At 34.1% G+C, this 14,559-nt stretch overlaps 1 protein-coding gene across 4 annotated transcripts in view; it reads left to right on the top strand.

Moving 5' to 3' along the window:
• Positions 1–14,559, top strand: part of LOC114324746 (UDP-glycosyltransferase UGT5) — a 110,951-nt gene that overhangs the window by 53,507 nt on the left and 42,885 nt on the right. Inside the window, exon 1 of one of the 4 annotated variants that reach the window (XM_028272579.2) lies at positions 11,632–12,132. The exons of the other annotated variants lie outside the window; for them this stretch is intronic. Coding sequence (XP_028128380.1) covers positions 11,664–12,132 — 469 coding nt within the window. The 5' untranslated portion in view covers positions 11,632–11,663. Of the gene's footprint in view, positions 1–11,631; positions 12,133–14,559 lie in introns of those variants that run through there. 4 annotated transcript variants of the gene reach the window in all.

Here is a 14,559-nt window from a genome sequence, read left to right as displayed (position 1 = left end):
AAAACCGTCCCCAAGTGCCTCGTTCCCTTCAGGACGAGAGACGCGCATTAATTTTTTTAGAGCTGTCTCGACAACCTTTTTTTTGATGTGTGGTGTGGACCAATAGTAGGGAATTGTCCCGCTGCGGTCAATGTTTATCTATTTGATATATTTTTTGATGTTGTCGCGAAGGAGACGAGCCTCTGGAAGTAGTGTAGGGGATTCCGCACGTTGATCTCCAGAACAACTCAGTTTGGCTCACACCCCAGTTCTTTGAACTGTTTTACCTAGTTAATAAAAATAAATTTTTTTTGTTTTGTTGAAAGGACATATTAAAAATCCTTCTTCAAATGTTTTTTATGTCGTGCGTTAGTCCGATATAGAAGTAAAACTTTTTTTATAATAAAAGGTTAATTTTTTATTTTTTTATTTTTTTTTATTTTTTTGGTATCCTTCTAGGATATACTACCTTCGCTTATATGCAATCCAGCTCAAGCTTAGGGAAAATGTTTTTTTATATTTTTTTTGAAAATCGTTTCTTATTTTTTTTTGGTATCTAGATTGATATCAGAAGTCCTTAGTACAGTTACTAGTGATAGTTCGTAATAGAACCTATTTGTTTTGCCTAAGTTTATTCTTACTTCAAGGACCTATGAATTTCAGCCCCCTCTATTAAAATATGTTGTCTAACCCCCTTTACGGTATGGATGGCCAGACACTGAGGAAGGCTAGGGATGAAGTGAGCGGATTCCCGCCAGTTGACTCGTCGGAATGAGAAGCCATTCATAATCGCAATTTAGCCACAGACCTTAGGTGATGACTTCCTATGTCATTTCCTAAAACTTCCGTTTGGTTGTGTAACTTTGAATAATAGACTCTACCGACTATGACCCTACCTTAAGTTGACCCCACCGAAAATGTTCCTATGATAGGCGTATGATACGCGTCAGTTATCGCTTGTTCTGGTTACCACAACGAAGTTAAAATATCAATATTTTCCTAATCCCCCCTGTTCTTGAAAGAGTAGTAAGTTTCTGAAAAGCAATGTGTCCATGTTTCCACAATAAACTAATTACAGGCTTATCTTTATAGAATTACAAGGTCCAACTTAGAACTATCAGTAACTCCCTTTTTTTTGTTTTTTTTTTTTTGGTCCGTAAGTAATAACTGCTTATGGCGTTATTATATTGTGTTATCTCTGGAATAAGTCATGAATGAGAGACTTTATGCATCCAAGTCAAGGATAACATGTTATTTTTTTATGGCGTTAATGATGCTAAGACATCATTATTCTTATGTTATTCGTGGTGTTAGTCTAGGTTGAAAGAAACCTATGCATCCGAAAAAACGTTAACATATCTTGCCCTATTTTTGTGTTTTTATTTTTTTGTGTCTACGATGACGAATTGCGTCGTTGTATTCTTGTGAATTTTTTGTGTTATGATTAACGCGTCCATGTCTAGATTGTAAGACATGTATTGATCGTTAGAGAAAGCCTAAGGCCTCTGAACGATATTACGATATGGTGACTAACAAATGTGGTTTTCATTTTTTGTTGCTGTTTCATTTTTTTATTTCCGTTTCCGATTTCAAACTGGTTAGCACGAAGTTGAAATCGTGGGGGAGGCAGTGAAACAGGCTCAGAGAATCACAATCTAAATATGGCAAAAGTCCGTCTCTGTCGTTATAGATAGAAATAAGACGAAATGTACTTCCCAACGCGTTTCTCTTAGGCCACCCACAAGAAAGCGGAAGGATTAATATTTTAAGAAATTCTAGACGCCTAAGCTGATAATTTAGCTATTGCAGGCAGTAAAATCACAAAGACACTTTAGAGCTCGGAGACAGCTTTCCTAAAAGTATTTACTTTGCACAGGATATGCCTCATAAAAAGAAGAATAGGAAATATTGCTAAATGTTTGAGTGATAGAAATTTAGGAATTCCACAAAATTACAACGCAGTAACTTTCCTGGGAATCCTTAAACGGTTACAAAAAGGACACTCGTGGTGATTGGCCGAAAAAGAAACGTATGATCATAATAAGGCTGGTCTAAACATTATTTTCCAGCTATGTGATTGGTACGAAAATTTCGGAATGATGATTATTGGTCAAATTAGGTGATAGCTGTGAAAAAGGGAGGTGAATATAGAGAGCAGAGAGGAATCTTGTCCGAGATTAGGACAAGAAGAAATCAATTAAGTTCTAGCGGTCATGCAGTGAAGACCTGCATTTTTTCTTGTCTGTGCCTAAATAGGCAAAATGGAATCTTAAAGATTCTGTCGTGAAAATCGCAAGTGCGATATATTGTCTTAAATACCATACCGGTATATTCTCTGTGTTGTGTCCGGTACGATAAAATAATAGTTTTCTTAGTACGGCGTGTAATATGTTTCGTTCAAACAGAACTTAGTTCAACATTTGCGGATAAGACTTCCGTTTAATATGTCTCATATAAACCGCACTTAATTCAATCTTCGTGGAACGCAGTTCCATTTTTTTTAAAGACAATGGTCTAAATAAAATATGTTTAATTATCAAGTCAGTGAGAAGTATCACTAATAATCATGAATGCAGTTATTTTCTTTTCATAAAACAAAAAGAACTATGGAATTTTTATTTTTCGTATAATATAATAACAATTATGTAACAGTACTTTAACTCTAAAAATGAAAGTGAAAAGTGAAAGTGATTTCGTCGTACCCACAACTCTGGCGAGCTAACCGATTCCAGCAATTCAACAACAATGGATCATCACCAGGTATTTTGCAATAAACTGTTTCGTTCCTTTTTCTTTTTTTTTTTGAACTTTTAAGATGAAACGCGAAAGACTTATTTTTTTTTATTTTTCTAATCAACTCAGTTTAATGACAATTTTCTATCTAAATAAATGGTAACTATGTTAAAACTTATTTCGTCTTTTTCTGTTCGCACAATCCATCTATGTATCCTTATTGTATTAGGAAACGCAGCCTACCACAGACAACAAGGGTAAGTACCATTAGTAGTCAAAGGGATACCATTTTTTTCGCAACATTTTTGTAATTTTTATATAGATAAATAGCAATAGATTCTGATCTATTAATGGCGCCCAAAAAATTAATAATTTCTTTTCTTTAGCTTAAATATTGTTGTATGAACTCACACCCTAAAATCTCTTGATGATTAGAGCCGCCGGTGCGATTTTAAATTATGTAGCACGAATTTTTTTTAAGTTTATGTACATCACATGTTTATCTAATTTGTCGTGCATCACCCTTAGGGCACCAGTAACCCTTAATTTTTAAAAATAGAATAAATTCTACTCTATCGATTCGTAAAATGACATAAGAGAAAAAATTGTCAGCACATGCGATTTTAATTATAAAAGAAAATTCAATTTTCATGCAGATAAAATGTTGTAACTAATAGAATACTTATAGTACTATATTGAAGTAGCTACTATACCAGGGGTGGCCAAACTGTGGCTCGCGAGCCACATGTGGCTCTTTGAAGGATTATTTGTGGCTCTCAATAACTGTACCTGAATTACTTTTAATTCTTGTGTTTCAAAATGTCTTAAATTACTTACAACAAATATAAAAGAATAAGGGCCGGTTGTTCGAACGCTAATCAACAATGATCACTATCAAATATTTAATTACTGTCACAACTGTCAATGTGAACTTTGGTTGGGTTGCTGAAAACATAATTGATTATAATTATGAGATTAGTTAATCAATTAACATAACAATTATTAACATAATCGATTACTTAATTTCATAATTGTAACAAATAATTATATTTTTAGCAACCCAATCAAAGTTGACATTGACAGTTGTGATAGTAATTAATTATTTGATAATGATCATTTTTGATTAGTGTTCGAACAACCGGCCCTAGGTGTAACATCAGAACTTAGATAAGGAGACTCCTTATCACCGTTGCTATTCAATTTGGCCTTAGAATATGTAATAAGTAAAATATGATCTGAGTTGACAGAGAGATTTGTAAATCGAGGATCAAAATTATTGTTGGCCTTTGCTGATGATCTAGGTGCAGCCGCTTATTCTACAAGAGACGGGAGAGAGGTGTTTTCACAACTAGAGGAAGAAACAAGTAGTTTGGGCCTTCGAATAAATGAAAAGGAGACGAAATAGATGCTAGTAACCAAAAGTCCAAGACCAAGAGTTAGGCAGAACATAACTATGAATGACCACAACTTCGAAGTAGTAAAAGAGTTTAAGTATCTAAGGGCGGTAATCACAGATGAAAACCACATAGAAAAACAGATCATATCATCACTATTAAGATCTTAGCTGCTAAAACAACAATCTAAATTAAGACTGTACATAGTGTACATGGCAATTATTCGCCTAATTCTTACATAATATGGAAGTGAAACATGGATTATACATCAGTGGAAATTAAATGATAAGCTGCTGGTATTTGAAAGGAAATTTTTTAGAATGATATCTGGCCCTCAAAGAGATGAATTGACGGAGAGTTGAGAAAGCGCAAAGCTGAGTTGGTGACTGTGTATGGTAAACATCATCAGACATAAAAGCTAAGATAAGATGGGTAGCTCATGTGGTAGGATCAGAGGAAGAGAGAGTGGTAAAGACAATATTTTTTGAAAGACATCAATAAGCCGTCCCAGAAAAAGATGGAAGGATGATGAAGAATCCTGAAAAAAATCCAAATGAAAAGTATCCTGAACTAGTAAAGGCTGCTTGTAGAATTATTTGCATATTTGAAATAACGATGTGAACCATTTTATTTCACTTTAAAGTTAGTGAAATCCAAACACTGAGAGAAAAATTTGATACATTTTTTACACTTTCTAAATAATAGTTTAATTGCGGCTCGCGAGAAATTTCAAATTCTGAAGAATGGCTTGGACTATCAAGGAGTTTGGCCACCCCTGTACTATACTGTACTGTATTGAAGTACTATATTGACTTATAGAGAACGGTTATACTATTTTTATCTTTTGTGACACTGCTGTATTTTACTAAATATTACTTCCTTTTTTTTTATCCGGGAGATGGGGATCATTATTTATTTGTATGTTTAAGATGATACAGTGTATAACAAAAAAATAGGTTATAAATTAAATCACATATTATGGAACCCAAAATAATTCGATTGAACCTAACTAACCTTAGTACACATGTGCACATAAAAAAAGTTACAACCCTTTGAAGCTACAAAATGTAAATCGATTTTTTCCAATGCATGTGGCATTTCTATGACAACAAAATCTTAAAAAAAATAAAAGTGAAATTTGTGCAGCCCATAATAATTTCATGGAGGTTTGCTTCCCTTAAACCGCCCGGATATTTTTGTACCTTCCAATTCAATTATTAGTGTGGTGCTATTATTTTAACACAATGTTTTTAATACTCTTTTGCCTCTTAGTACTTTTTTCATAATGCCATATGTCCATTTTCAAAAAAACCCTGATACTTTTTGATATATTGGAAAAAATCGATACCCATTTTGTAAATAAAAAGGGCTGTAACATTTTTTATGTGCACATTTGAACTAAGGTAAGTTAGATTCAATCGAACTATTTTTAGTCCCACAATAGGTGATTTAATTTATGGCCTGCATTTTTGTTACATCCTGGATAAATACAACTTATTTTTACTAAACACTATTTTATAATTTTTTCACAGGCAGCTTAGCATTATAGAAATATATTTTGCTGCTGCTAGGATCGTTTTTTTATCTGGTTGGTTTGATACCTGACCTTAGTCGCATACGATTTCAATTAACAAGTCAAGATAGTTTATTTATATAACTGATATTTATTGATATAGTCTAGTCGTCAGAGACAAAAATGACACTGAACCTCTAAAAATCATACGTTTTTCGCCAGACGAGTATTGGTGAAAATATTAAGTTTGGGACTTTTGGGGTCCTTAAGAGTTTGCCATTTCTACTCTGTGCTTCCCCCTAAAACCCCCGTTAAGATCGAAAACTGAAAACATTGATGTATCAAGAATCTGTACGCCGTAGAAAAAAATGTTTAAAACAAGAAATATAGCTGGGTTAATTTTAACCTTCCGATGACCAACCTTTTTTGGTTACATGGATGACCAACGGGGGTAAAAAATAACCCCAGGTCAAAAATGCCTGGAATGAATGTTTTAAGCACTTAAATCTTCATCTAAAAATACATCCTCGTTTTCTGATACTAGTTAGAGTATCAGAAGATATTTGCCTCAGTAAGATATTTGCGGGCCATATCTTATATGTACACAAAATACTAAGAAAATGTAATAATATACGCCAGGAAATAATAATAATGACTAACTGTAGCAGACAGGAATGTCATGATTTGTACATAACAGGCACCACAGTCTAAAAATAGATTTTGATAACGCGCAGTGTAAAACTACATACTTGGAATTCAACATAATAGACTGTATTTTACTAAACATCAACCTCAGAATATATTTTTTATTCGTAAAATATAGGGAATTTTTTTTTTATTTCAAAATATGAGGATATCTTGAATGATATTAAAGTCAAATAAAAAAATAATGAGTAAAAAATGGAAAATACTTTTGAATTTATTAAAGAAAAACATACGCCGGGGTCCAAATTTACTCCCTTGGTCATCCGAAGGTTAAATAAAAATGTTTAGTGGCAATTTTGCGTAGAATGAACCGTTCTCTCAGAAAGAACTCTAGAAATGACTGTCGATTTAGAAGAAGGTCAGTTACGCGCTCGAATTCCATTTTTTAAATACAATTTATATCACCTCGGCGGTAAAAATTTGATATTTTTAGATTATAGTATCCTATCTACAGAAATTAAAATGCGTTTTAAAATTGAAGAGCACGCAATTGGATTTAAAATTTCTCACAGATCGCAAGTTGGATTTCAAACTCCGATACAAGATGCTGAAGTGTTACGTTTGGCCTGTGTTCTTGTACGGAATGGAAACATGGACGTTAAGGGCCAGGTCCAACAAACTTAAAGTATTTGAAATGTGGTACCTGCGTCGAATGCTTAGAATATGCTTATGGTACTTGAAGGAAAGATAGAGGCTAAGAGCGGTCTGGGACGTAAAAAGATGTCATTGCTGCGTAATATTCGCCAAAGAACAGGAATCCACAGCTAATTTGAGGTTAAATTTTTAACGTCCCTATCGTCTTCAGACATTTCCTTAAAATATTTAATTTTGCAATTTATCAGGTTGTTTGAATATTGTGAACTGTCAAAGCTTATGTATGTGACCTGAAATTGCTCATTGCGTTTGTGGCATCGATACAGAACGGCATCTCCTGATTCTATTGGTTAAAAATCTGCATCATATTATATAAGAGTTAATTATTATAAGAGCAGAAAATATCGCTCAACGTTTATTTGTTTAACAGCTTTATAGAAGCTACTACATTTGTGGCTACATTTGCTGCAAAATGTAAAACTTTTAAACGAAAGATGCACTGTTTGCCTTTAAAATGAATATTGACTTTTGTCAATTGGACACTCCGTTCAAAAGACGTCGAATTTTTACTAATGAGTTGTTCAAATTGTATTTAAGAAATTTATTTCGAGGCGTAATTGGCTTTAAAATTGCCCACCTTTCCAGCGTTGTTTTAACAACAACGGTTCATTCTGCACAAAACAGCTAATAAACATTTTGATTAAAATTTTACAGCGTTCTCCGACGCTTTCCGACTCCTAACCGCGATTCTTCCCTGTTTAACCATAGACCTGGAGGGATTTCTCTTTACTCTAGTCCTTTTTCAATTCCCTACATCCAGCCTCTTCTCGGCCTTCCTCTTTTTCTTCTCCCTTGTGGTGTCCATGCCAAAATCTGTTTAGGGATTCTGTCATCTGGCATTCTCTGTACATGGCCGTACCATACCAGTTGTTTTGTTTTTATGTCATCAATTATTGAATGTATTACCCCCATCATTTCTCGTATTCTCTCGTTCGGTATCCGATCTCTTCTTGATTTGCCTGCTGCTCTTCTCCAAAAGTCCATTTCTGTTACTAGTAATATTTTCTGCGCTCTTTGTTTCAGTGGCCAAACTTCACTGCCATATCGTCGGTCTAATGAGCAAATTGCCTAAGTCACAAATTGAAAATTTTTCAGGAGAGACAAAAAACTTTTGAACAAAAGTAAAAAAAGAGAAAATTGTCTAACTCCATGCAATACATAATTGACCAAAATTAGTTAAACAAAATATTTAAACAAACTTCCTATTTATATACTATATCCATATTAATAATAATAGTCAAATATATTTACTTACTTACATTTTCTAACGTTTTCAATCAAAACAACTTCAGAAACACTGACATAGGAAATATTCGTCTGAATGGGAAAGAACGTTTGGACTTCAGCAAAATTCGTTTAGCAAAATTGGCGCGAAAGAAAAAAAAATGGCGCTTGTGGGAATTGTCAGGCGGTAGCTTTTACCGTCTACTACTAGATAACACTAAAAAACAATTTTCGGAAAAAATGGACTTAGGCAATTTGCTCATTAGACCGACGATATGTGATTATACTTTTAAGTATGCTATTGTGTATGAGCTGTTTGTTCGCTTTAGATATAGTCTGGTCCCACAGAATGCCGTTCATCATGGACATGGCTTTTCTACCCTGTATGTTTCTGTCTTTTATAGCAGCATCGAGTGTTCCATATAGAGTAATCTTCATGCCCAGGTACTTGTATTCATCGCAGTGGTTAATTTCTACCCCATCGTCTAATGTAATGGACTGCTTTGATCCTCCAATACACATGGCTTCAGTTTTCTTAATGTTGACTTCGAGACCCCATTTGATATATTCTTCTATTAGCTTCCGCGCCATGTAACTTAATTCGTCATGATCTTGAGCAATCAGAATTTGGTCATCAGCGAAACATAAAGTGTATAGTGTTGTGTCGTCAATGAGAGGGATTCCCATGCCATTACATTTTCTTTTCCACAGCTTGAGTGCTTGTTCCAGATATATTTTAAAAAGGTAAGGCGGAATACAACAGCCCTAATTCAATCCTTTCGTGACCTTAAATCCCTCAGACATCCTTGATCCAGTTTTAATTTCTGCAGTCGTTCCATTATACAGACTTTGGACTGCATTGATAAGACCATCTTTAATGTTGGTTTGATGTAGGGTTGACCATAGTTTGCTGAGGAGCACACTGTCATATGCTTTTTGTAAGTCTACGTATACCAGGTTAACTTCTTTATTGACGGCTGTTTTTTCTCAATAACTTGCGTAATAGAGTAGAGGTGGTCTACTGTGGACCGCCCAGCTCTAAAGCCAGCTTGCTACTCTGCTTCGTAATCTCTATAGTCATTTTCTATTTTATTCTTAATAAGTTTCAAATACATTCTACTTATTGTGCTGTTTACCGCAATTCCTCTGTAATTTTCACATTGATCCTTGCTGCCCTTTTTGTGGATTGTTGACATGATAGATAATGTCCATTCTTTTGGTAATTCAGCACCATTTAAGCAATCTTGGAAGAGTTTTCTTAGCTGTTCTTGGAGTTGGTCTGTGCCGGCTTTCACTAATTCTGCAGGGATGTCACCAGGACCAGGGGATTTTCCATTTTTCAGGGATTTGGTTATTTCTTCCATCTCTGATTTACTTATTTGTAATAGTGATAAATTTAAAAGTATACCTATCGTGTTTTCTTTTATGTTACAAATTCTGGTCTTTGTTCTGTTAGTAATTTTTTGAAATATTCTTCCCATTTTTCCGTTGTTATTGGTGATATAACCACTTTTTTCTTATTAGTCCTCATATTTTTAATTAATGTCCAACTCTCTGTGCTTCTTCTACCTCCTATGTAAGTGTTGATTTTTTGGCAGTTCTTTTCCCATGATTCGTTCTTTTTTTGAGTTATCTTCTTTCTTACCTTGGCTTGGGCTTCTTTGTAAATTATTTTATCGTTGTCTATTTTGTTGATAGGAACGTTTGGTATTTCCGACGTTTATCTGTATTTGCCTTTTCTACTTCTTCATTCCACCAGTACGGTTGTATTTCTTTATGGTTTTCGTCACATTTCCCCAGTGCTCCTTCTGCTGCCAAATGAATGGACTTTTTGATGTGTTCGTAGTGTTCTTGGGTATTTTTAAAACTACCACTTTCTAATTTTTCGTCTAAACCTTTTTTATACAATAGCTTTACACTCTCATGGTTTAGACTGTATAGATTGTACCGTACTTGTTTTATTAACTGATTTGACTCGATGTGCTCTTTTTCTTTTTCATATCTGTTTGGGAGTACCGCTTTAACTTTTAGCACATGATGATCGGTGCCACATGATGGCGCCCTGGCTGCTCGCACATCTTGTATTTTAATTGTAGTTCTCTGTCTTACAACGCTATAATCTATTATATATTTCAGATTTCTGGTCTGTTGTATCCAGCTTTACTTATCGCACACCTAGTTCAATAGTGCCACAAGTGCAAAACACAATATTCTCGAGAAATGAGCAAAACGTTCTGTAGTAAATGCGTTATGCCCTGTAAATAATTTATTTTGAGAGTGACTGGCTTCAAAATTAAAATTTAGGTAGTAAATTATACACTTATTGGCTGGATCTTATTACAATTTATTAAAAATAAAACGTTATTATTGTTTTGATAGTTATGGCGATATTGCATTGTGAAGAAAGTCATTTATAAAACAAAACTTAGGAGATACGGCGGCAATATAATGAAAAAATCAATTTATTTTTGTAGTTGTGGCCGTATTGAATTATACCGGTTGTATTTGTATTGTAGCAGTGTATATTATCGCCACATCTCTCTTGATTTTTGCAGTTGTGGCCGTACTGAACGTATTGAATTACATCGGTTGTATTGTGGCAGTGTATATTATCGCCACATCTCCCAGTTATAGCCGTATTGCATTTTCAAAACCTCCAAAAACCCTACAGTGAAATACCGAAGTAACTTTCTTTATACTTATCCAAAACAATATTTTAGTTCAGGCTGTATTGCATTAGATGGCAATATTTTACAGCCTTAACCCAAAATTCGAATTTTTTGCAGTTGTGGCACAATTGAACTAGATGTGCGTTATGTATATCACGGTGTGGGTAAAATCCATTTAATATTTTTAAGTTATTTTGTGTGCATGTTGATATTAATCTGGTTCCATTATCGTTTCTGGTATTTTCACCGTGTGCTCCTACCACTTTGTTGTTAAATTCCCATTCAACTCTGCTATTGAAGTGTCCTAGAAGTATGAACTCTCTAGATGTTCCTACTTTTATAATTTCATCGTTCAGTTGTTGGAAGAATTCATCTTTATTGTTGATCAATGCGTCCTCATTAATGCCATATACTCCTAGTATGGCTATTCTGCTTCCTTTCATCGTGATATTCATTTTTACAAACCTCTGACTAATTGCTTTTTAATATTTTTTTATACCGCGTACAAATTCTTCGTAAATATATGTTTCTTCACCCTTCAAGGGGGCCTTTTTAGCGGGAATCACAGGGGTAGGAGTGGCAAGCCTTTTGCATGTTTTGATATTCTCGGCAAAATTTAGCTTGTTTGTCTCTTTTTTAATGTCCATTCAGCTCTCATACTATAATTAACTATAATTATCATCTAATTATAGAAATATAATATACTCTCTGACTCACAGTGTGTATTATTATATTGTTTTAATCAGTTGATAGCCGGTCTTAGTCCGTTGTGATTTTAATTAAAAATTCAAAATGATCGCGAATTTAAAATATTTCGCGATTCTGTTCTCGCTTGTCATATGTGCAAACAGTTTAAATATTTTAGTACTATTTCCAACAGAAGCTAGCAGCCACTTTCTCGTTTTTAAACCAATGTTTCAAGAGCTTGCAAAAAGAGGCCATAATCTCACAATTTTAACATCTAGACATAGACTGTCTACTCACAAAAACAAAACACTTATACACTCGATAAGAGATGAAAAAACCTTGGGGGTAAAACCAATCTTACTTATGGATTCCTTCAAAGGAAGAAGAACTGAAATGTATACCGAACAGTTTTTACTAGCTTCATTCAGTGAAAGCACGTGTAAAAGGTTCCTCGGTAGTGAATACTTGAAAAACTTTTTAAAAGAATCCAACAGCTATGATGTTGTGATTGCAGAAATATTTGGGTCTAACTGTTATTTTGGTCTTGCTAAGATGCACAACGCACCTATTATTGGTAAGATCATTTAGATAATCATTTTATTATTATTATCCCCGTTATTTATAGCGTTATTCGCCTTCCGTTCCCAGTTTCCAGCTTCGTCGTTCGTTCCAATCGCTAGGGTGAAGATTCCTTTCCGACATTGCCTTCTGAATGCTGCCTTGCCAGGAATTGGCCTTCCTCTCTTCCTTCTTTCCCTTGGCGTCCATTTCAAAATTTGTTTTGGCAGACTCTCGTCGTTCGTTCTTTCTACATGACCATACCAGATCAGTTGGCTCCTTTGAATTTGGTCTATGATGGCTGATTTGACTCCCATTATATTTCTGATTTGGACATTTTGTATTCTAAATAAATCTAAACGGGAACTGGTGTATGTTTTCAAAAGACTGATAGTGTGTAAATAAATTTATAAAATCAGCTAAGTACTTTCAGCATATTAATACCATCATCAGAGCTATCCTATAAAAAGACTAAGTTGGAAAATCTTATTCATAAAAAATTATAAAGTGAAACTTACATCTTATAGGTGTAAAAACCTCAAAAGAAGAGAAAACTTCGAACAAACACATTCTATAGTTTAAAATCAAACCAGGGATATAGGGTAAAAACCCTTAAATGTTTAAAAAATCACATTTAATGTGTTTTTATAAAATGGCTACCATTCTTACAAACAACAGCTGTTACTGACAATATTCAAAAACGACAGGCTGCTGACGGAAACAATAGTTCCTAGCGACATCTGTGTTATTAAAATTATTTAAAATTTTTGAAAATGACAAAGTATTATTAATTATTAAAAAACCAAACAACCAGTCAGTTCTGACCAAATATAGAAGTGAGATAGATGAAAACCAAGGAGAAGCACCGTTGGACAAGCTCTGAGTTCCAAAACTGTTTGAAAACAATATTATTATTAAAAAAGCCAAATCGAAAATATTTACTTAATTGTAATCAATGAAAGAAAATTCAAATATGTTATAAAGTAATGTTCAAAAAACTAGAGCAATTGTTGGGCATGCTGAATATAACAGTATTAAAGAAACTTCTTAAAGATTGGATCAAATTTACAATTTAATTGAACCTGGGTGTTAACACAATTTTGAGGATTTCTTTTTAATTCCCTGCTAATTTCTAAGTCTTCTAATAAATTCATTTTTGTATAGTTGTTAATGGGTATACTATGTAGAATCCTACTATCTCTTTGGGGACTGAAGTTATGTTTAGAAGCATGTAAGTGATTGCCAAAACTAGATTTGTCAATCTTAGACAAATGTTCTTTGATGCGTGTTTCTAAAGGTCTCATAGTTCTCCCCACATAGGTAACAGGGCAGTCTCCACAGGACAATTTGTATATAGAGTCAAACCCGATTATTAGAGTACCGCTTATAGGAATATCCCGGATTATGGAATAAAAATTCGAGGTCCCAAAACGTTTCCATTTACTCCTTAATATTTTTATCCGTTTATTGGAATATGTCTGGTATTACGGATTGTCGACAAAGACCTCGAAGGCCTTTAGTGCTGTTTAATATATTTTTGGGGTTTGTCAAGTAATACCTACACTTTATTACTTTGTTATGAGTACGAATTGAATCGTTCGCCGACACAGGTCATAAAATAATTTCATTTGTCTGCAAATTTCTTTACATATTGCCGCCCATTTGCCTGATATAAAAACATTTTTAGAAACAGCTAATCTGCTATCCTAACCGCTCGTAGGTAAGAAGTTTTCTGAAGGGGTACAATCCAATGGAAATTTTTGTAATTTTTATAATTTAGAGCAACAACTAACTAGTAGTTTATGTAACAAAAAAAAAACAGTACAATCACCTATTATTTTTCTTTCAAGACAAAATAAGTAACTCTTTTATATGTATTTAAATAATAAAATATTTACACAGCTATATTTATATCGGAATGGGAAGTTTCGATGCCGCCGGTTCATCGCCGGCCGTTTCGATGCCGCCGGTTCATCGCCAGTCCATTTCATCGCCGTCATATCTCGCATTTCCTAGAATTCCTAATTAATACTAAAAATACCTAATAATTGTAACTGTCGAAAATTCGGAAATATATCAGATAGCGATTAATTGACTGGCGATGAATCGGCCGGCATCGGCATCGAACTGGCGGCATCGAAACGGCGGCGATGAAACGTCTAGACCCATCTAATTTATATTGTATATATTTCATATTAATTCCTCTACGTATCCACATTACCTATATAATGCAATTTGGTTTTTAATAAATAAGTATCTAATAGTTACACTACTGTATCTATTATTGACATAAAAAGACCTAAAACCATATACATATACATCACGATACACTCAACCAGAGATAGGATGGTACACATTTGTGGGCGGATCCTCCTTGGCGCGAAATACGTCACTCACAGAGTTGTTTTAAAAGTTAGCTTGCAGTACACATATAGTTAACATA

The sequence above is a fragment of the Diabrotica virgifera genome, chromosome 5 (assembly GCF_917563875.1).
Source record: "Diabrotica virgifera virgifera chromosome 5, PGI_DIABVI_V3a".
In the NCBI taxonomy this organism is placed as follows: domain Eukaryota; kingdom Metazoa; phylum Arthropoda; class Insecta; order Coleoptera; family Chrysomelidae; genus Diabrotica; species Diabrotica virgifera.
This window is presented reverse-complemented; position numbering and strand designations above follow the sequence as displayed.